The following is a 20,714-nucleotide window of genomic DNA, read 5'->3' as shown; positions in this document are numbered from 1 at the left end:
CTATGGTGGGTGACCACATGGGAATCCTGACTGTCGTATGTGAAGTTTTCTTCTTCTTTTTGAAGTTTCTTCCTACAGATCGCCTGCTCTCTTTGGAAGCATCGAGATAGTGTGTAGAGTCTTGCCCTTGGGGGTAGAAAACGGTATATGTCCAGGTTGCAAAGCGGCGGTGGGATATCATGGCGTGCTTCCACATTGGAGGATATTCATTTACTCTCTGCAACTCGGGCTTTCACCTAGCGCAGATCATGCCTTGCCCGCAACTCGCAAGCCAGTGGTGGTGCCTGCGGCTAATTCCTGGCCCCACATGGAACACCTTTCAAATGAGCCTCAAGCAGCTGAAATCAAACTGGAAGCACCACCAGCGAAGGCTAGCAGATAAGAGTTGTAATTAAAATCTAGTGACCATAGGTCATTTTCTCCTTTTTGCCTTTTAATTCAATCTTGTTGAAATCCCTCTTCCCACGCTCATGGGGCTCTTGGACCCCAAGGACACTTGGAAGGTCGTGCTCCAACTGAATTTAAGCACACTTTTCGCTTCGGCACAACTTTTCAATGGACACTGAAGAGGGCTAGCTTGAAGACTGCTCTCGGGTACAGGAGGTTATATTTTCCAAGTCCCAGAAGACACGATACGGGCACGAGTCTCCATCATGGATCTGATTCGCGAAGAAGCCAAGAAGCCTTTCCTTCCGGATTCCCTCAGCCCGAGGCCCAAGCCCCGTCATCGCCTTCCAAGCCCTTCAATATGGTCCAGCCATGCCTGACGTTCGCTGTCTACGTGGGGAAGGCAAGCTGGAGAACCCTGTCAGCCCATAGACCGCCATTCAGTATTCGTTCACGCCGCCGACTCAGCCATCATCGGCGGAATATGATAACCCAATATCGATTTGGAGTCAACGGAAACGAGGTTCCTCTGTGGGAATAACAGACAAGCCAACAGGATTACCAAGGACCAATGTGGACCTCCACGGAAAGAAACAAGAAGGGCTCCGAGACAGCACGCTGATGGGGTATCAGATTTAGACCCCTCCAGTAGGGCTTTGGTGACGGCGCATACGGGCATTTCGGAGGAAATAAGAAATTCATGTGGAGTCTTCTTCACTGTCGCAAACAGCGAACTAGGCTTCCACCTCCTGTGAAGTAGAGAGATGAGCAACGCTCGCCGAATTAGCACGGTGCTGTCTCGTACGTTAGTTTTCGGAATCACATCCTCATTACTACAGCTGAAGCTGAAGCCGTAAAATTGACCAGCGCTTCAAGAAATTATGGAACCAGTCGGGTCGCTATAATAGGCTTAGCTCTACCGGGAGGGTATCTTACATACGGTAATGTGAAATCAAATGAGCAAGTCACTTGCATCAATTAGGCTGCCGCTCTCATACAAGCCGGGCTTACTCCGCCAACCTCATCCGACTGATAACCCAACCCGACAAACTCAACAATCTCTTACAACGATTTAAAATGGCAAATACTGGATCTTCATCAGGCGATACTCCCAAGCAGGTTTTTAACCCTGGAATCCAGAAGGCGTCCATGGAGCCAAGAAGCATGTATCGCCAGAAAACTTTATCCTTCCGCACTGTACGGTCCATGTCGAGGGATCTGGCGGAGGCCGACCCGCAGCCAGCGGTCAACTCCAGAAAAATCCCACGCCGGTGTCAGGACGATAAGACAGAAAGCCCCCAAAGGCAAGCTCTAAGGGAAACTTCCCAGGAGACCCTGGACCTTCTCCCAGCACTCCTCAACCGCCTGAACACCGCATGTGAGGCCCGGCAGTCGAAGAAAGTGTCGTTCCACTCTCTCCGCAGATTACACTCTCAGGACTGCCCTCGATTCCCGTCGCCCGCAACCATCAAAGTCATCAACGAGGATACCCTCAACGTGGCCGTCAGACTGTTTGCTTCTGCGCAAACGCAGCGCCCCGGTCCGAGTGCTTCAAGACCCAGACCAAGCTCCTGTCCATTGATCGTCAACTTCGCCAGCCATCGAAAACCCGGTGGGGGGTGGCTGAACGGCGCTCTGGCACAAGAGGAGTCGATATGCTACCGCAGCTCATTGGCGCTTAGCCTCGACAGAACGGACTATCCGCTGGGCCTCGATGAGGCGATCTACAGTCCCTACGCACTGGTGATGCGTGGTGATCTGGCCTCCGGACACAATTTGCTTATGTCCCCATCTACGCCCCCGGAGACTCTTCCCGTTATCAGCACCGTCTCAATTGCCGCCTTGTATCGGCCACGATTACGGACCATACCGCTGAACCCTGCCCTGAGACGACCACACAGTAACGGCCGTCACGAGCGTCATGGTTCGGGTGGACACCGCAGCTTTGGAGGACATAGCCACCCTCACGGGCATCGCAATTCTGGGAGCCAGCGCAGAGTACCCCCACGCTCCCATTCAGCCTCACCAGCGATCTCATCCTCCCACCCGCACACCCGGCAGGTTTTTGAGCGTGACAGAGACCGCAATCTTTCCAAGGCTAAAATGAGGCTTGTACTTCGCCTTGCAGCAACCAATGGGCATGAAATGTTGGTCCTCGGAGCTTTTGGCTGCGGGGTGTATGCGAATCCACCTGCTGAGATTGCGCACTGCTGGCTCGAGGTCCTACGTGAACCGGAATTTTGCGGAAACTGGTGGCGGGAGGTTTACTTTGCGGTGTACGATCCGAAAGATGAAGGCAACTTTGCGATCTTCCAGCGAGTGCTAGCTGGGAAGAAGGTGTAGATTGCTGTGCTCTCTACACACCATTCACCCTATCATGAGTTGAATAGCTTGATCTTTTCTTTCGCATTTTTCTCATCTCTTACTTCTCGTCTCTTATATCTTTCATCGGCAGCCCCTGAGGTCTATTTGCATACCCGGTGAAGACATTTCTTAGCTTCGGGGAGACGAAGCTCCCGAAGTGTGGGCCTTTCTCATCGTTTGTGTTCAGTTTCTTACAAGGCAACATTGCATACAAAGAGCTTATCTAGAGATACGGCAAACATCCATTTTGTAGACCCTTTCTCGTCTCAGTCAGTTGAACCTGACGGTTTCTTCCACTACATCTTCTATGCGGCTCCGGCGACGAGGATCATGCATGGGCTTTCCCACTGGATTGGCCGACTATTGTCCAGTATATGCTACCAAACTCCTACTTCCTCTAGGGTTTCTATTCCGGTGCCGACCAACGCTGCCGATTTTTACTGCGGTGATATCGGCGTATTAACCTCTTCGTTGCCAAGATGTAAGTGCTCATCCATCTCGATATAGTTAATGATCGGAGACATAGTGAATGGTCGGGGCCCCGTATATACATGCTTACGACTAAGATCTTTAGCTCCCCTCTAAACTGCAATCCCGCAAACCATCACAATATTAGGCACCATGGACGGCCTCACGCACTTGGAGATATATGGTAATGAATTTGCCTGTGCCTTCCGGATGATTGGCCCGTTTTGCCAGAGTATGGACACCGGGCCATCCACTCCAGCGGTATCCATTTCCAAAGATGTCACAGAAAATTCGCACCCAGGCCGACGTACCAAGGCCGCCACAATAGAAGGACTACTTGGAAATTCCAATGAAGTTGTGCAGAACACAGCCAAGAAGGTCCATGTTCTTGCCGGTATCCGGTGGTTGAGCAGTCTGCACGTTCTGATCTACCTTCCGTTGCGTGGCACCATCGCCGTCAAAAATCTCGCTGAACTAGCCGGCGTCCACGAGAAGGAACTCGTCCGGGTAGTGCGACTGACAGCTACATGTGGTTTCCTGCAGGAAACAGAACCGGGAAAGGTCTCACACACCCTGCTGTCGAACCAGTTCATCTCCCAATGTCGTTTCAAAGACACTAGCATATTTCTCGCGGAGAGTGGAATACCTCGTGCATTGTGGAGGAGTCCGATGGAGCGGGATTCAACGAGGCCATGTGAGGGTGAACACACCCTGAGCAAAGCCTGCCGCATGGGCCCCGCGATGTGGCGCCAATGGGCCGCTTTCCTACAGTGCACGGAGCACTTTGATCACAGGGTAACAGAGTTCCTGACCCGCCTAGACTGGACGAGCGTTGGCGACTGCTGCATAGTCGAGGTAACCATCTCTCCGTTGTCATGCTTTTCACCCTGCGTGGTCATCACATCCTCCATCGCAGCTTGCCGTCGATGGTGGATGAGAGGGGATGACTCGTACCTATATGTCGCTTACTTGCATTGAACGGCTGATTCATTGACTTCCAAATCTCTAGGCCGGATGCCAGTCCAGTGAGAACGCCCGTGTGTTATCAGACCTATACCCCGCCCTGCAGATCATCGTACAAGTCGAAGCAATATCTTCAGATCCAGGCCGGCCCCAAGCGCCACAAGCAGGTATCGCATCGTTCGAAACCTACAATCCCCAGATAACCATTCAAAATCGGCCGTTAGGCACACCTCAGCCCGTCACCGACGCAGCAGCCTACATTCTGCATCTCCCTCCCACTGCCTGTGGATCTGCACGCTCAATCGTAATGATGGAACTCCATGCCTACTGTACCGTTCTCTCCCGCAACCGGGGCGGGATGCTCATCGCCACAGCCCGCATGCTGCCCCCGCCGGGTACAGTCGATCAGGAGATCGAAGCTCTAGCGCGGACACGCGATCTGACCTGTTGGCAGCTGGGGCTTGATCGCGACCCCGAAGTCTCTGAGGTAGTGGATCTGGTGGGTTCAGTTGGTGATGCCCACGGCCGGCTAGTGGTGGTCGATCAACCGCGTACGCGTGATAATGTACCTGTGGCGCTTGCTATCAAGTATCAGTCGTGGTCTGATTTAGATACCGTACTGGAGCCTAAGGTGTTCTGGAACTCAGTACATCTGGCCTATCCGTGAGGACTGTTGAGTGGATTATTGGGGCGAGCAAGCATTTTGGAGCTATCTACTTCGTACAAACAGATATGCGTAACTTCTAACTACATTATTTATGCTTCGTGCTTGGCATGTATGAACGTTCTGCTAATTGTCACTCCTCCGTAGTAATAAGATCGTTCAAATACTAGCAACATTGGAAAGAGATCATGACCATAATAACCAAGCTACCACAAAAGAGACAACGTTCAAATGGGAGTGTACCACTTGTCGACCTACAGAACTTCCTTGATAACCTTGCTAACCGACTCCCGAGCCCGCATACGATCCAACCAATCTTTCACAAAAGGGAAGTTATTCACATCATATCCATCTTCCACCTGGATAAACTTCGTCACCATAAGCTGCCAACTCACCCACGCCAGATCCGCATACGAAACCCGTCCCCCAACCAACCACGGTCCGCCCTCGCCCTTCTCCTGCTTACCCAAGAAATCATTCACGACGCCCGTAACCCGGTTGATCTCCTTCACATAGCGCTCGACAGCGCTGGGCACGGGCTCAGAATGGAACTTCTTGAACCACACCGCCTGCCCGAAGTACGGACCTTGGCCGGAGGCCTGGAAGAACAGCCATTGCCGGGCGAGCTGAGCTTCGTTAGAGCCGGGCTCGAAGCTGATTTTGCGGGACGTGTCGTATCGCTCGACGAGGTATTCGACGATAGCGCCAGATTCCCAGAGGGTGAGGCCGGAGTTTGGGTCATAGATTGCTGGGAGGCGGCCGTTGGGGTTGACGGCCAGGTACGCTGGGGTTTTGACCTCGGCCAGGGTGATGGGTTGGAATTCATGCGGGAGGTTTAGTTCCTCGAGGAGGAAAGCGACCTTGGGAGGATTGGGACCGCCTTTGCCCCAGACTTGGATTGGGAGGATGTTGGATGTCATTTTGGATTCAGCAGTGGTAGCAGCTAGTTTCGATGGCAAGAACTTTGTTTACAAAATAATTGTTTGATGAAGTTGGGATGCCCTCAAGGGAATCTGTTCTACTATTAAGGGTTACTGTAGCATGCAAGCAACGTGTGAAGCATGCAACTAAAGTGATGGCAGCATACAATCTTGAATGATATAAGCATTAATAATGGTTAATAAGAATCGCGATGCTCGGGTTTTGCAAGTCACCGAGGGCGAGCGGTTGCCTTTCTAGTGGCCAATCGCGTGCCACGATCGCAAAACAAATCTAGGGCCACTAACGGGAATCACACAAGATTAGGCTGGCAACTTCGATGGCATTTAGAGATGGATGAGAGGCATGGAACAATTGAGCAATTATCGACTTGGCTTTGAGAAGTCGGTTTGACAAGTACCTGGTCCCGTCTACGAGCAAATATAGGGTCTACCCGGGCAGAAAGTATTCGCTTGCGATTTTCCCAATTATCCAAGTTTATCAAACCAACAAAATGGAAGTACCAAGCCGTGACCAAAAAGTTATCATCATCTGTAGCTAGAGCCAACCCTTGAGCACCCAGGAACAAGACGCAAGCGGGCAATGGAAAAGGACCCAGCTCGAATAAAGATATTATCAAGAAATGCACTGGTGAGACCTGACTCGCTTAGATATGTCACTTTGCCGTTCACCCTGTCTCTCTTTACGCGGGCTCCCGAGGAGGCGCCCACGAAAAGTAACTCGTGAACCCGCGAGAAATGGGGCATTACCGATGTCCTGAGGTAACTAACTAATAGTTAGTTCCGCCGAGGTATTGGTCAGCTGATGAGCCAGTTAACTAAGTTTGGCCTAGGCTCGCCAACGCACGGGTCCCTTTGATCAGTAAGCGCTCGTGTCTCCTCCGGGCCAACAAGCTAACGGTGGATGACTCCTCAGACTAGAGGTGACCTTTTTCTAGCAGGGAGGGCAGAACCATTGCCAGAATCAGCTCTCTCTCCACCGCAGTGTCGGCCAACATCTACTACTGCAGGTGCGAATATCTTAAATGACTTTTGACTTCGGGTCTGATCAAACAAATAGATTTGACAGCGCATCAAAGCTTGTCCAGGAGACTTGGAAGGCCTTGAATCCCGGCTCAGTGAATGCTTGCCAATGCGCGCCCTGCGAATTTCGGACTGGCTTCCGCTCGACATCAGCAGGTTGAAACTCCCGTGCGACTCCCCTTTGCCGCTGAGTTTCATGGTAGTCACGTCCTTCAATTCATTATATTTGTCTCCGTGGAGTGTTCACGGGAACACTTGAGTCTCGCGGTCCCTACCGAAGCCTGTTACCGCCACTAAAGGCTCCAAATCTTGAGAATGGCCGCTCTCATGCGCTGCGGATATCGGTCTGCTACCGAATTCCGCTTCAACGAAGAACAAAAAGAGGCCATTATTCGAACCGCCGCCTACCACCGTAAAGACTACTCTCTCGCCGGGATCTGGTTCTCGCGTCGCGAACACAACGATATTCATCCGTCAATAGCAACACCCTTCCAGCGTTCTTCCAGTGTTGGACTTGGCTTCCTCGGTCGGCTACCCCTCGAGCTCTTGCTCGACACCTTGTATCTTCTGGATATGTATTCTTTGTTCAAATTTCGACAAATAAATCTCAGAGCAAGGCAGGTGGTAGACTCTCTCAGCCAGTACAACAAGGTAGTCTCCCATGGACTGAACCTTTTTTGCGGCTTGTTACGAACTCGGATTGCCATCGAAATCACTCTATTCGACTTTTTCGAGGCATTATGTACTAAGGAATGCTTTCTTTGTGGCGAATTTGGTGGATTTATATCCATACTAGCCTGGAAACGATGCTGTCATAAATGCCTCCAGGTGTCTCCGGAGACCCAGGTGCGGACTCTCGCCTCAGTCCGGAAGCATTTACACATGACCGAAGCCGAACTAGGCCAACTGAAGTCATTCAAGACCTTACCGGGAATATACTCGATGAACGAAACTGTACACAATTCCCGCATTACGATTGTTTCTCTTGATCAGGCTATTTTAGCTTGCAGACGGAAATCTCCCACAACCCAACAAATTCGAATAGGGAGGGCTGGCCAAAATCGGAAATTCAACTTCTTGGCATCATGCGCACTCCCTTACTACGATAAACTAACTGGTAGAGTTGAACACGGAATCTCATGTGCTGGGTGCCCGCTTGCTATTCAAAAAGGTATCTTCGGCACATGGGATGTTCGATTGGGGCAAGAGGCTCGAGACAAAGTTTATGCGCAAGAGGGTTTTCTGGACCACTTTCGGTGGTGCGAGCAGGCACAGCTCCTTTGGAGATCGAGTGATGAAGGGAAAAAACAGCCACCCGAGCTAACCTGGGATGCCCTAAATGGAGGCCGCTTCCGAAGAAGAGAATGACGGTCATATGGTGTCCATCCACTAATGCATTGCAGTCCTATCGAGCAGTGACACCAAGGAGAACCCAAAAGCGGAATCATCCTAGCCATCCCAACCTACAATACAACTCGATCTCACATGCTAAGGTTTATTCTTCTACAATCCGCCCCATTTGATCCGTAAACTTCACCTCCGCATCCGGCTTGACCAAGTGCCTCGAGGAGTAACTGGATAGCTGTCCTGAACGCTTGATTATTGCTAGTGCAATAAAAGTAAAGATTGATCGAAATTCGATTGTGTACTGTGTAGACGATGCTCTAAACAAATACTTATATCTGCCAGGCCAGAAATTAATTCGATTCCTGTTGACTTGGGAAGCGCGTGGAGGGGTTGGGGCCGGCGGCTCCTGCCGGCTGCGATAAGGACGAGGGAATTACTACAGGCAATGCGCACGATGCAGGCCTGATGTCGAATGTCATTTTTGTTATTTCTAACTCCCATCTCTTTCAGCTGTACAAAGAAAAGAGACCCTCACCATTCAAAAATCCCCCGGCGCGGACTTTCAGTGTTTCGAGTAACCGCCCAGCAACGCCGATCACTTGCCGAGTTCTCCAGTCGTAAGATACAAATTACATGTTCGAGTCACTCCAACCAATGAGCTGTTTATGAGGCTAGAATGATTGGATGAAGTACGTTGAATCTTTGCCGCTTAGCTGGGACTGGGGCTGAGTCTAGAAGACTTCATTCGCCCGTCTAGCCGCTGTTCCTAAGCCAATCAACCGAGCGCGAAGAAACCCCGAATCGGCATCCCTGATGATGATGACTCCTGAGACAACAGCCTCGGGGTATGTGACTAGCAGATATTTTTGAAAATAGAAATGGAAAACGAGGAAGCGCTATGGCGGTAAAGGAAATATTGGGAATATATATTATAAACCCAGTTTACAATCATACTGAGGAATCCCTTTCGCAAATATGTCTGCTTACCAACCTCCAAAGCTACCAATGGATCCTGTCATCCTTTCCATGGAAGTCGACGATGACGATGCCTTTGAAAGTGAATATCGACTGCGAATTGGAGATTCAGTGACATATCTCATCATATCTCCGAAAACGTTCGACAGAGATACGCTTTCATTCCCGGTTCAGTCCTTGCCGAGTCTTCCCTGGCATGAGGAATGGACAGTAGCTCACATTTCGCGAGACGGAACTAGTGGCGACTTGAAGATTTCCCTCTCGGACCGAACACTAGCCGGCGTCAAGTGTCAATGGCATCACACCCTGGTCAACTGCTTGGAGTTAGAGAAAACCAAACTGCTCACGGCAATGGCCTTCGAAGCTGTCTCGCATTCGATTATTCCAATTACCTCCCAATTGTCGAAAACAGTCATTGCTAAAATAGCTCGTTTTGAATGGGAGATCCCTCGTATCGAACGCGAAACAAGAGCATATCAACTACTCGAGGATTCAGAGCTGACGCCTCGCTTTCTCGGCCATGTTCACGAGAATGGGCGCGTTATCGGGTTTATATTAGAGAAAATAGAAGGACGCCCTGCTTCTACACGGGATCTGAGTGCCTGTGAAACAGCTCTGGAGAAACTTCACGATTTAGGATTCCTGCACGGGGACGTGAACCGATATAGTTTTCTCGTCACAGAAGAGGGTGCTAAACTTCTCGATTTTGAACACCTCCAAGAGAATGCTAGCCCGGATGCAATGCAAAACGAGCTAGAGAGTGTACGTGCGGAGCTGACAGATGAATCGGGGCGTGGTGGGGGCTTCATAATCCAGGATGATAGCAATTGATATTGGAAGTCAAGTTGCTGGCATGCGGCTTGCCTAGCACATACGACCATAGGGTGTGGAGAACAGGGCTTCCCGTCCGCTCAGCCGTACTTAAGCCACACGCCGGTCAGTTAGTACTATGGTGGGTGACCACATGGGAATCCTGACTGTTGTATGTGAAGTTTTCTTTTTTTTTTGTGTTTTTCTGAATGTTTGTCGAATGTTCTTTCTCCTCAGGCGAATGTGCGCGAGGGACCAAGGAGAGCCTAAATTTCGGCGATCGACTATGGTTGTTCCGGCGTCAATGTCGGTGCCGAATGGGCTTTTTTGGTACGGCTGGAGTGTGCAGATTACAAATGCAGTGGGTTGTTCCTGACATTGGCATTGCTTTGCCGCTCATGGGGGCTACCGTCGTCTTCCAGTACATTAGCGCATACCTCCTGGATATGACAATTGGTTATAGGCGGTGGGCCTCATGGCGAACCCAGATCAGTTGTTTGAGGACGAGACCGCATTTTCTTGGGCAGCAGATTGGAGAATTAAAGTGGCGAGGAGAGTTACGCGGTGGGAGATGATGATTATGAACGACGTTGATAGGTGGGATTAGAGGTAGTGGAGATGGATTGAGAATTATCCTCTAAAGAATGTCTCACTTCTAAGCCGCGGGGGGGCTGGGGGAGGCTTTTGGACAGCTTAGAATTACCTTTGGCACTTACCTCGAACTCTTTCTCTATGAATACTGCTCTCATGGGGCAACTTTGCCGAGTGTGATGTATGGGAGCGTGCCGTTGGCACAGACATCGGTCCCAAAGAGTTGAAACCTCTGGGGCTCAGTTCACCATTGTCAATGTGTGGATCTAAGGGTTCAGCGCGGTTCATAGTTCTTAGTGGTGATGCCAACATGCATTTTACGAGGGAGTTGCATCAGCTCAGGAGAACGTGGCACTCCATCTGTTTGTCGATCATGATATGTGGGTCTGACGGCACGGCTCGTCCGACTGTGTGGAGTGTTGAAGTGACGGATCTTTCGTGGCTTTGGCGCACTTGGAGAATGCAGATGGCTAATCTCGGATCTCACGCATCTGCAGACTAAGAACACTAATGAAATATTGCGTCTCCAAATGAGTATCGGCTCAAATCCTGCCTATAACCTTGTCTGAAAAATCAACATTCCTTGGTATTCCAGCCCCAGGAGCGACCATTAATTGGCAAGACCTTCTGCAACTATCCGATCCCGTAGGCGATCAATAGATCCAGTTGGCTTTCATTGGATTAGGTTTCGTAGCTGACGACGTTAGCCTTTATAAGCGGGATGAAGCTACTGACGATAGTCTAAGAACGTACATGTATTACGACCTCGTAAGGGAAACTGTACATGCAAAACTATCCCACCCGATACGAGGCTTTCCTGTGACTCAGTGCAGGAAATGCGGGGAATGTGCAGCGTCCACTCCGCTCACTGAGAAAATTCTGCAAGGCGATCTCACAATGTGGGTCTGCGCGGCTGGTACTGACGAAAAAGAAGTAATTGCGTAGTTACTGCTGGTATCTAAGTAAAGAGGTTGGGAGCCTACCAAGATTTTGGCGCTCAGCTCTCGAGCTGAAGCCAAGAACCAGGAAGGAAACTTCGGCGATCAATGTGCTGGCCTGGTTAATTCTGAAAGTACATAGGAGGATCATGGTTGTGAAAATGGGATCTCCACCGACAGGGCAGAGTCTGTGGTAGACGAGGCGGAAGTAGTATATTCCTTTAAGATACCTGATGAAGCGTCTTTCAAGCGCCTTTTGGTAAGATATCCTGAACTTCGGTCCGCTGTCGACGGGAGCGTATCGTTCGCGGAGTGGAACGGCAACGGGGCTGGAATACGAGATACGAGATGCAAGAGCTCAAGAGGGGAGAGGAGGAAGAATGAGGAGGAGAACTACAGCAACAACCCAACTTTCCTCCCAGCGAATCTCTATCCCGACTTCGTACTTCCCATAGTTCGGACGACACCTCGTGGCACCAAGGCGGTGATAGGTGGCAAACTTGAGTAATGGTGACACCGCTGATCATTTGTCCCTTTAAGCCGAGCGCCCTCTCCGCAACAGATATCACCCTTCCGTGGATGATGACCCTAAAAATGGGAATCGGAAACAGCTTCTACATAGGAGCGTCTTATGGAGTGGCCTGACCCTTGGGAAACAAGACAAGCGAATAATATTGCTACCAACACTCAACTCCCTCATTTTCCCGCAAAGAAGGAAACGAAGGCCTCTCTAGCCGAAATCAACAGATACCTTTCTGAGTATCATCATAATTCAGTCTGTCCTCAATTCCAGAACCTTTACTCATCACAGGGTGTCTCCCTCGAGAACCGGTACTGACCGCTACCGAAGCTAGCCTCTTGGTCCGCATCGTGCCAAGAGATTGTAATGAACTGAGCCCCCGCTGGGATCTGGAAGGATCCATGAGAGTATCCTTCCTTAATGCATTTCTCAGCGTCCTGGCCACACGTGTCCGATCCGATGTGGGCGGGGTCGGATGTCTTTCCAAGCTTTTTCGATCCCAGATACACCGTGTATTGCTCACCGGAGACCAAGTCATCGGTGATCTCAAGAATGGTGGGGAATTCATAGGAGGACGTGAGCATTGTCGGCTCCGGTTGGCCCGGCTTGGAGAACTTGGCGTTCCATTCCAGCTGAAGATGTTGCCAGTCTTCTACTGGCACGGAACAGCGGCCTTCAGAATCACTGCTGGAGAAACCAGATCGTGAATTAGTGTTTGTAGATATCTAGGTTGAGGAGAGAATGGGTTGTCTTCGTACCGTGAATCGGTGGGGCAAGGAGGACAAGGCTCGCATGTAGGGCACCCTGTGGGGGTTTGGGTTTGAGTCTTGGTTGGTGTTTCCGTTACGGTCGTAGTTTCTGTAACCCGAGTGGGTGGGCACGAGGTTGGTGGCGGTCCAGGGACCGAAGTGGTGGTGGTTTCAGTGGTGGTTTCAGTGGTGGTTCTACCCGGCACCGTTGTTGTAGTGGTTTTCGTCACCGCTGGTGGCTGGCCTGGCCGCCCGGTGGTAGGAGGGGCTGGCAAGGTGGTTGTGGTAGTCACAGTCACCGTGGGTGCATCCGTTCCGGGCACAGTGGTCGTGAATGTCTGCGGCGGCACAGTTGATGTTACTGTCTGCGTGGTTTTGCAATTGACGGTGGTTGCACATGAGACCTGGAAGTCAGATGGGCCCTCCTTTGCAGCAACGACCTTGAGTGCCAAAGCAACTCCAGCAATCAAGGGTACAAAGACGTGGGAAGGCATGAGGAATCTTGAAATTCAGTAATATTCAACAGACAAGGAACCGGAGCTTAGGAGTACTTGATGGATGAGACTGCGGTTTGTTCGTCTGACGCTCTTAGCTTTTATACCTCTGATGGCTTGCTGACCTATGATAGCTGTTCTCGTTTTTTTTTTTCGACTAGAACTGCAGGTGGATCCCGAAGAACTCAAAGGATTCAGCTTACGCCTTCATTCGGGATCTTCGCCACGGCATGTTTTCGATGATATCAATGTGCATCTTTGGCGTCATGGAACGGGGCTTGTGTCCGCAACGAGGTCAGGATCTGGGAACTATTCCCTGGAGGCTCGAGGGTAGGCCAATCCACGAGATTAGGCAATGGACAAAAAGTAGCATCTCGTGGTCAAGGCAAGTCTTCCGAGGCTATTGTGGAGTAACTGAGCAACCTCAGCTTGCGGAGGGTTCAAGTCCGCGATCGACGCAGCAATATCTAGCTGCGTTACTATACAAGGCAATTGTACGTACGTAGCTGGGATGATCTATCTGCAAGCTTTGTGGATGGATCTTCCACGGACATGGTGCACAGATCTTCATCCTGCATGGGACGGCATATGGTAGTTCTTTTTTCCATAACCATGTACATACTCGACTGCTGAACGGATTACCAGGTCATCGGTAACCCCGACGGACAGAAGAGTCAGAAGAACTCTGGGACTCAGCTATGACGACAGACAGCAGCTCGCAAATGGTATAAGAAGCCCGTGATCTGTATCCTGGACTGAACCCAAATCACTTTCGAGATATTGAACTCTTTCAAGTTCAGCTTTCAACCAACTCAACCCCCAACAATGCGTGTCTCTGGCAGTGGTGCTCTTGCCTTGCTCTTTGCTCCGGGCTATGTTCTGAGTGCAGGCTTCTGTGATAACATCCAGCCATGCGTGCCAACCAAATGGGTCACTGATATGGGAACATTTGATTGTACCATTGGTGATGGTGAGTCCCTCTTAAAACATTGAATGATGTCAGGCTCTGACCAATACATAGGCCAGTATGATTGCAAGACTGTCCCTGGAACCGTCCCTCCTCACTTGAAGCCTGGAGCATCCAGGGATGGGGACAAGGGCAACCAAAAGCCCCCGTCCACGGGTAGCTATGACAGTCCCTGCAATGGCGGCAAATGGAAAGGGCTTTGTCTTAAAGGCTGCCATGAATCTCTTCTAAACATTGATGGGATCGAATACGAGCGACGTTGCTACCAGTCGATGACGGGTGTAACGCACACGACGGTCGCCGGGTACTCGTCCCCAGCACAATGTTTGCAGAAGGAGTGCACAGGAGACGATAATTGCTTGGGCATTGAATGGGCTTACAATGTGGACAATGTAAGTCATCGCCGCGCGAGATTTTCATATGCCTCAGGTGCTTACTATTTATGTTCAGCCACCTTGCTGGGTTGCTAGGCGCGCGGGTCCGACATATAAACCCGAGACCCGTGACTATAACACATACCACGCACTTGTCAAGAAGGGAGAAGTTGCTTGAACGAATTCATCATCTCATGCTTCGGTACATGCTCGACGCTGCTAAAGCAGATGATGAGAATCAGGCAATGACGAATGTCAATATCCATTGAAGAAGAGATGAACGGATCGTCCAACTTGCAGAAACGATCATGAGGTTGAATTTGTGGCCGGGATTGCGGTTACGACGGGGATGATTTTATTTCGTTGCCATGTTGGTAGATTGAATTTATTATTGTTTTTGGGGTCCCCAGCCTCACGAGCCTTCACATCTACCCTTCACATCTACCGGTTCCAAACTTATCGGGCATAATTTTACTTGAATATTGTAAAAGCCCACCCAGTCTCAGTAACGTAAATGTGAACCCTATTATTCGGTAGGCTCAGACAGGGGATAGGATACGGCTGAAGGACGCCAATACTACTACGAATTCGGAGTGAAACAACTCGATAGTAGCAAGATAACCAGACTAATCGCTTGGGAACCCTTCCGGTTCCCTTCGCGAAAGCTTTATATATTGTACGGTGTTCGAGCGGGTCTAATCTATACATGTGCGCCGAGCCTTCTCCGATCTTCCTCCGCGGCTCCCGAGGCGCCTTCGTAGCTAAATAAAGCGTGTTGTGATACAATAGGGGGCAAAAGTCTGTGTGCATACCGCTTCACCTATCCCATCAGATACTGATGTATATTCACGGTTATATATCCTACACCACCAATCCTTATTGGATCATACTAAAGTTAAATATATTGAATAATCAGATTTATATACAGACTTCTCTTGTGAAGGGCTAAAGCAGGACTTGATTCAATCTATACTAGGCCACGAACGGTGTTCGATAAACTTAAGGAAAGGAGTTCAATGCGCCGGTCCTCTGTTATTAGTATGCCAAGGTTATGTGTCCTACGTGATCAACACCGGGCCCTGGCCCGTGACAAGTTTAATAAGATTAAGATTAGACGAGTATATAGGCCAATCTTTAATATATATCCTATGCTCTTTAAACAAAACCCGAATGTCTTTCGTTATAAAAAATTTTTTAGTATTTTGCTAGAATATCATTTCGGATTGATAATTATCCATGCCATGGGGGAGGTGTGGGAGTAAAAATAAAAATGTGAGTGGTTTGTTAGGGTGATGGCAATGGGGCCGAGTGCAGACAGACTTTTGACCGGGTAGTGTAGTAACACTCGGCTCTGGGAGCTTTATTGCTCCTGGAACCCCAGGCACAGTTGCCTAGGACATAGGTTCGCTGGTATTAAGTGGTGGTGCTTATCAGAGCCCTCTACTTGGCATACAAATGACCACGGGGAAAAACACGGTTTTACTTCTTGGATTAGAAGTTTTCGCAGTAATGAACCAGCTCTCCTGCTATAACGGACACCCTCATTTATAGAAAGTTGTAGAGGACAAACTTCATAGATGCTCTACAGAAGCTCCCCATCATTGAATGGAGTCCCAGATGAAACCGCGGCACAAAAGCAAGGCTCCAGGGGCTCCATGGAGGCTTCCAGTAGCCAGAAAGCCTTGCTGAGTCGGCTGGCGCAAGGTGCAGATATTTCTTTCTTTTTTTACTCTTCCTCCAGAGTGAATACTTGTCTCTGCGTTGGGCATTATTATCTTCTGGTAGTTGTCCCGCCTATATGGCTTTTGCCAAATATATTGTGATTTTGAGTTTGAACCTCGGATCTACCTGCATCCGCTCATTACTCGGAAGAGGCATTTCAACCACTGACTTAGTAGAACCCAACAGTCTTCAAAGATCTCCACATGGTGTCCACGTTCACTGGCCCCCAGGCAATTTTGTCGCCGATTAGGTCGACGAGGGCGTACTGCGAACCCGAGAAAAAATACGCCTCGCGCTCCCCGCGCCTCGGTTTGAACACGACAGCATCAATCGTCTTGAAATTGGCCTTGGCTAAAGCATTGAAGCGCAATGCTGTATGTCCTGCTTCCACAAGGAAGTTTTGATTCACATCGACAAGAGCGTATGTTTCTTTGCGGAAGAAACAAATGACGCTTGCGGATTCGGGCCCTTTGAACCCGAAGGACATTGCCGCGTCCACCAGGTCGAAACCAAGATCTTTCAAGCAAGGCCATTTCTCCTGGAAATTAAATGGACCGCCGTCGTCGGCAAGTTGACCGGTCTGAGTATTGAGCCTCGCGCAACGGGATCCACAGAAAAAGTATGCGTCGATCTTGTTTTCGGGTGCGCTGAATATAGCGTTGATTGGGGTAAATTCCAGATCTTTGAGAGCAGGCCACATTGACCAAACATCCTTGGCATTCTTATCGATGGTATCCCAGACGGTATTGATCCGGACGTACTGTCGATCTTTGAAAAAGTATATCTCATCAGTTGACCATGAAAGTGGGACCGCCGCCTTGTTCGAGCCAGCAGATCCTGGCTGGGGAGGAGTTGTGCCGGAAGACCCTGGCTGAGGTGGAATGGTTCCCAAAGACCCTGACTGGGGAGGAGCTCTGCCAGAAACCCCCTAAAACTCCTTTGATCCGGTCCAGCGGGTCGACTCCCTCAGGGATCGTGGAGTAAAGAACTTGCCCATTTTTCTTGAAGTCCCTAATGACTTGTTGGCCGCCATCATCGCGGACAATCCAGTCAGCAAAATCATTTGCCATTTCCTTATTCTTCGCATTCTTTGCAACGAGAACGTGAGCAGGATTAAGTAAGACGTCGTTCTCGTCGTCCTTCCCTTCCGCCTAGGTTTGTTGTCAACGTGGATGTCCCGAGGCGTTTTCTACAAGGCACTCACAAATATGGTAAACTTTTCTCTTGTCTCGTCTTCAATTGCCAGCCAAGTTCCTTTGTCCGTCACAGTATACTCGCCCCGGTTTGCCGCCTCGCGAATAGCTTGGAAAGGGAAACTAGAGAACTTGTGATACCACACGCTTGAGGGTTCAGCCCACGGAACCTGACCAATCGTGGCCCAGAGCAAAGACTCGACAATGTTCCCCGCAGATTTATCATAGCTGTGTAGATGGGATTAGCTTCCAGATGTCAAGCTCTTGATACCGTGATGACGAGAAACTGAGATGCCTACCGGGACAAGAACTTGATAGGCGACTGTGAATCCTTCTTCTCTTCCATTTGACTGAACAACTTGGTAAAGAGAGAAAACACACTGGCCTGACTATTTTCTGGGAGGGCGGCAGGGTTGGTCTTTGGGCCTATTCGTTGCATCAGACCATACGGAACTCGAACTCTCTGTTTGGAGCCCACGGCTCAGAAAAGACGTAAACATACCAATTAGCAGCCAATGGTCCCGCCATGCGTAAACAACGCGGTCAACAATATTGTCATCCAGTGCGGTCTTCTCAGCCACGCCATGATAAGTGATAGCAACATCGGCGACTCCTTTGCGCAAATTTTCAATCGAAAAGGTGGTGTCGGACTTGTACCATTCAACGAGGAAAGGCTCAACTCCCTTGCTGTCAATGCAGCTATGAATTTGGGCATGAGATTCTTGAGCCGCCTTTTTCTTGTAACAGTGCACTTACTATTGGACAAACGCTTTTGCCAGTGCTTCCAGCAAGCCAGATTGACCAGATCCGCCCGTAGCAATGCGGAGAAGAACCTTCTCCTGGCGAATGCTGTACACGGCAGAGGGAGCAACGGGTTCAGACATACTTTAATAGTACTATAGTATAAGAGATAATCAATCGCGTCAATAGATATGGTTTCCAAAAGCAACGCTCCAAGTTATGAGCTTTATATGATTCAATGTGGGCCACATTATGAGATGTGGCTAGCTGAGCTTTACAGTATCACGGCCCAATAACAAGTCCGCAGAAAATTGACCAGCGCCTGATCTACATGAATCAGTCTACAGAACATTCCTTGTGTCACCTGGTCATGGTGTATGACGCAACATGGCTGCAGCTAATATATCAGGACGTTATCATTGACTTGCAATACCTAAATCCGCTCCGATCCGCCTGCTGCAGATATATGTCTTGCATACTCATGACCGAGATCATTTGGAGTACTCAAAACCCGCTCTTCCTGATCCTGGTTAGAAATTCAATGCGTGTTGATCTGATGGAATTGACTTGGTACCCGAACACTTATTCCCAGGCTCCAGTCCGCAACCCTAAACTGTGTACAGGCTCAAGTTATGGAGCTGGACGTGCGCTGTTCTGTTGCTCCTCGAGCGGCCTGCATGTCAATAAGCCATCCAGCCCTCTTCCAGATTATCAGAGAGTAAGTAGTATTGCCATCTGGTTGACAGTGCCGCCGGCGACATCGAGGTTGGCTGGCTGAAGCAGATCCACAAAATGTGATCTCAGCTGCGAGATCAGTTCTCGTGGGGAAGTTCGCAGAAGGCTAGTGTAGGGTAGAGGTAATAATGGCTCTCCGTAGGGGTCGTAAAGCACGCCCGACAAGTCGTGCATAGCCATTGTACACACAAGCTTATCTGTGACCGAATTCACATCATCCACCTCCACGCAACGAAATTGTGAACGATATGTTGAGCAGGGTGCTCAGAGCCTAGATCAGACCAGTGATCCCGCTATTCAGGGGGGGCATGCCTCTGTCGATCCCGAGAGCGTGGATCTCTTACGTTCGGGTACGTGGCTTGGTTACACTACGTCGTACCTTCGACAGCATTCAGAAGCGATCTACTGCTGTAGTGGGTCTACAGGCTGCTACTTTGTCACAAATATGGCGCTAGCAAATAGTATCCGCTTAATTGTTTGATGTGATTGGGTCGCCAAGATCAGCCTAGATCGTGGAACGCTTCATAGGCTTGACTCTAAAATGTATTATCCACTTGCCTACCAAATCAGATCGTATCGACCGTGCGCCCACTGCAGCCTTTCAGCTCCTCATTTCCTTAGGGTGTTGATACTTTGAAAGACCCCCTGCCCGGTCTTTCTTTTATTCTCTTGCCTCTACCTCCCAGACTTCCCCCTTTTACCCAATTATCGATTCATCATGGCTGAGGAGGTACGCCTTCCCTTTGCTGAGTGCCCTCCCTACCCCTGCATGTTTTGCGGCTCTGCAATTACCCACACGATTGTTCTACCGCCCCGCATTTTCTCCCTCTTCCCGGGCATCCCAGATCCCTCTTCCAGCCAGGCTCCGCTCAAAAAGAGGGTCGCTATAGTACTAATTTATGAATAGAATGATCTCACCTTCGACTCGGCTGAAGCCGATGGGTCAACCACCTTCTCCGCGCAGTGCTCTACTCTGACGAGGAACAGCTACGTCGTCTTGAAAAGCCGCCCATGCAAGATCGTTGAAGTGTCCACCTCCAGGCCTGGGAAGCACGGTCACGCCAAGGTCCACATTGTCGCCCTCGATATCTTCACCGGCAAGAAGTATGAGGAGGTATGCCCCTCCACCCATGAGCTGGACGTTCCCATCGTTTCACGCAAGCAGTACCCTCTTGTTAGTCTTCCCTTGTTACGAAGTTTGCGCCTCGTTCTCTATCACTGACTACTTTCAATAGCAAAATGTAACCGACGATGGCTTCCTCTCTCTCCTGGATGACAATGGTGACACCAAAGACGATGTCAGACTTCCCGACGGTGACATTGGTTTGGCCATTCAGCAATTCGCCGAGGAAGGCAAAGAAACTGGTGAGTTATACCGCTTGATCCGGCTTTGCCACTCGCCGAAGGCACTCTATCTCACATACCGCTTTCACTAGCCGTCATCGTCCTGAGGGCCATGGGTGAGGAGGCTGCCATCGCCGTCAGGGATGCTGCTACATAAGAGCCGTCGTTGGGCTTGGATGTGGGATACACTGACGAGAAGAGTTGCTTTGGTCGGCATGATATGTGTTAATCGAAGATCACTTCTGGCTCCTAGTATCTCATTATAAGACCTAGTTCATAGACTTTACTACTAAAAACCGGCCGCTCGAACTCTATAGTTTCCATACAGGCCTTTATATCCCACGTAATATTGCGGTTCCTCACGAATTTACTCAGTCGATTGTGACGATTGAATTCTGGCCTTGCTT

The 20,714-nt window shown here is 49.9% G+C and overlaps 11 protein-coding genes across 11 annotated transcripts; 6 read left to right on the top strand and 5 right to left on the bottom strand.

Moving 5' to 3' along the window:
- Positions 1–1,464: 1,464 nt before the first annotated feature.
- On the top strand, positions 1,465–2,730 carry N7468_010680 (uncharacterized protein; the record flags this gene model as incomplete). The annotated part of the gene is made up of 1 exon (XM_058479975.1): positions 1,465–2,730. The coding sequence occupies one exon, from the start codon at positions 1,465–1,467 to the stop codon at positions 2,728–2,730; it is 1,266 nt and encodes a 421-aa protein (XP_058325498.1).
- Positions 2,731–3,372: 642 nt separating this feature from the next.
- Positions 3,373–4,849, top strand: tpcD (trypacidin cluster transcriptional coactivator tpcD; the record flags this gene model as incomplete). Its single annotated transcript, XM_058479974.1, has 2 exons — positions 3,373–4,074; positions 4,250–4,849. The coding sequence occupies 2 exons, from the start codon at positions 3,373–3,375 to the stop codon at positions 4,847–4,849; spliced, it is 1,302 nt and encodes a 433-aa protein (XP_058325497.1).
- A 251-nt stretch (positions 4,850–5,100) lies between these two features.
- Positions 5,101–5,766, bottom strand: tpcF (glutathione S-transferase tpcF; the record flags this gene model as incomplete). The annotated part of the gene is made up of 1 exon (XM_058479973.1): positions 5,101–5,766. One exon carries the CDS (start codon positions 5,764–5,766, stop codon positions 5,101–5,103), a length of 666 nt encoding a protein of 221 aa, XP_058325496.1.
- Positions 5,767–7,122: 1,356 nt separating this feature from the next.
- On the top strand, positions 7,123–8,175 carry N7468_010677 (uncharacterized protein; the record flags this gene model as incomplete). Its single annotated transcript, XM_058479972.1, has 1 exon — positions 7,123–8,175. The coding sequence occupies one exon, from the start codon at positions 7,123–7,125 to the stop codon at positions 8,173–8,175; it is 1,053 nt and encodes a 350-aa protein (XP_058325495.1).
- Positions 8,176–9,159: 984 nt separating this feature from the next.
- On the top strand, positions 9,160–9,960 carry N7468_010676 (uncharacterized protein; the record flags this gene model as incomplete). Its single annotated transcript, XM_058479971.1, has 1 exon — positions 9,160–9,960. The coding sequence occupies one exon, from the start codon at positions 9,160–9,162 to the stop codon at positions 9,958–9,960; it is 801 nt and encodes a 266-aa protein (XP_058325494.1).
- Positions 9,961–12,266: 2,306 nt separating this feature from the next.
- On the bottom strand, positions 12,267–13,231 carry N7468_010675 (uncharacterized protein; the record flags this gene model as incomplete). Its single annotated transcript, XM_058479970.1, has 2 exons — positions 12,267–12,593; positions 12,836–13,231. 2 exons carry the CDS (start codon positions 13,229–13,231, stop codon positions 12,267–12,269), a joined length of 723 nt encoding a protein of 240 aa, XP_058325493.1.
- Positions 13,232–13,579: 348 nt separating this feature from the next.
- N7468_010674 (uncharacterized protein) lies at positions 13,580–13,785 on the bottom strand (the record flags this gene model as incomplete). Its single annotated transcript, XM_058479969.1, has 2 exons — positions 13,580–13,710; positions 13,734–13,785. The coding sequence occupies 2 exons, from the start codon at positions 13,783–13,785 to the stop codon at positions 13,580–13,582; spliced, it is 183 nt and encodes a 60-aa protein (XP_058325492.1).
- Positions 13,786–14,056: 271 nt separating this feature from the next.
- N7468_010673 (uncharacterized protein) lies at positions 14,057–14,750 on the top strand (the record flags this gene model as incomplete). The annotated part of the gene is made up of 3 exons (XM_058479968.1): positions 14,057–14,201; positions 14,253–14,590; positions 14,649–14,750. 3 exons carry the CDS (start codon positions 14,057–14,059, stop codon positions 14,748–14,750), a joined length of 585 nt encoding a protein of 194 aa, XP_058325491.1.
- Positions 14,751–16,463: 1,713 nt separating this feature from the next.
- On the bottom strand, positions 16,464–18,371 carry N7468_010672 (uncharacterized protein; the record flags this gene model as incomplete). Its single annotated transcript, XM_058479967.1, has 5 exons — positions 16,464–17,208; positions 17,488–17,610; positions 17,787–17,913; positions 17,990–18,186; positions 18,244–18,371. The coding sequence occupies 5 exons, from the start codon at positions 18,369–18,371 to the stop codon at positions 16,464–16,466; spliced, it is 1,320 nt and encodes a 439-aa protein (XP_058325490.1).
- A 568-nt stretch (positions 18,372–18,939) lies between these two features.
- N7468_010671 (uncharacterized protein) lies at positions 18,940–19,143 on the bottom strand (the record flags this gene model as incomplete). The annotated part of the gene is made up of 1 exon (XM_058479966.1): positions 18,940–19,143. One exon carries the CDS (start codon positions 19,141–19,143, stop codon positions 18,940–18,942), a length of 204 nt encoding a protein of 67 aa, XP_058325489.1.
- Positions 19,144–19,681: 538 nt separating this feature from the next.
- On the top strand, positions 19,682–20,464 carry N7468_010670 (eukaryotic elongation factor 5A hypusine DNA-binding OB fold domain-containing protein; the record flags this gene model as incomplete). Its single annotated transcript, XM_058479965.1, has 4 exons — positions 19,682–19,693; positions 19,871–20,137; positions 20,199–20,328; positions 20,400–20,464. 4 exons carry the CDS (start codon positions 19,682–19,684, stop codon positions 20,462–20,464), a joined length of 474 nt encoding a protein of 157 aa, XP_058325488.1.
- Between the last annotated feature and the right edge of the window lie 250 nt (positions 20,465–20,714).

Source organism: Penicillium chermesinum, assembly GCF_028974085.1.
Source record: "Penicillium chermesinum strain IBT 19713 chromosome Unknown utg000009l:1.0-952002.0:1.0-954369.0, whole genome shotgun sequence".
NCBI lineage: Eukaryota > Fungi > Ascomycota > Eurotiomycetes > Eurotiales > Aspergillaceae > Penicillium > Penicillium chermesinum.
This window is presented reverse-complemented; position numbering and strand designations above follow the sequence as displayed.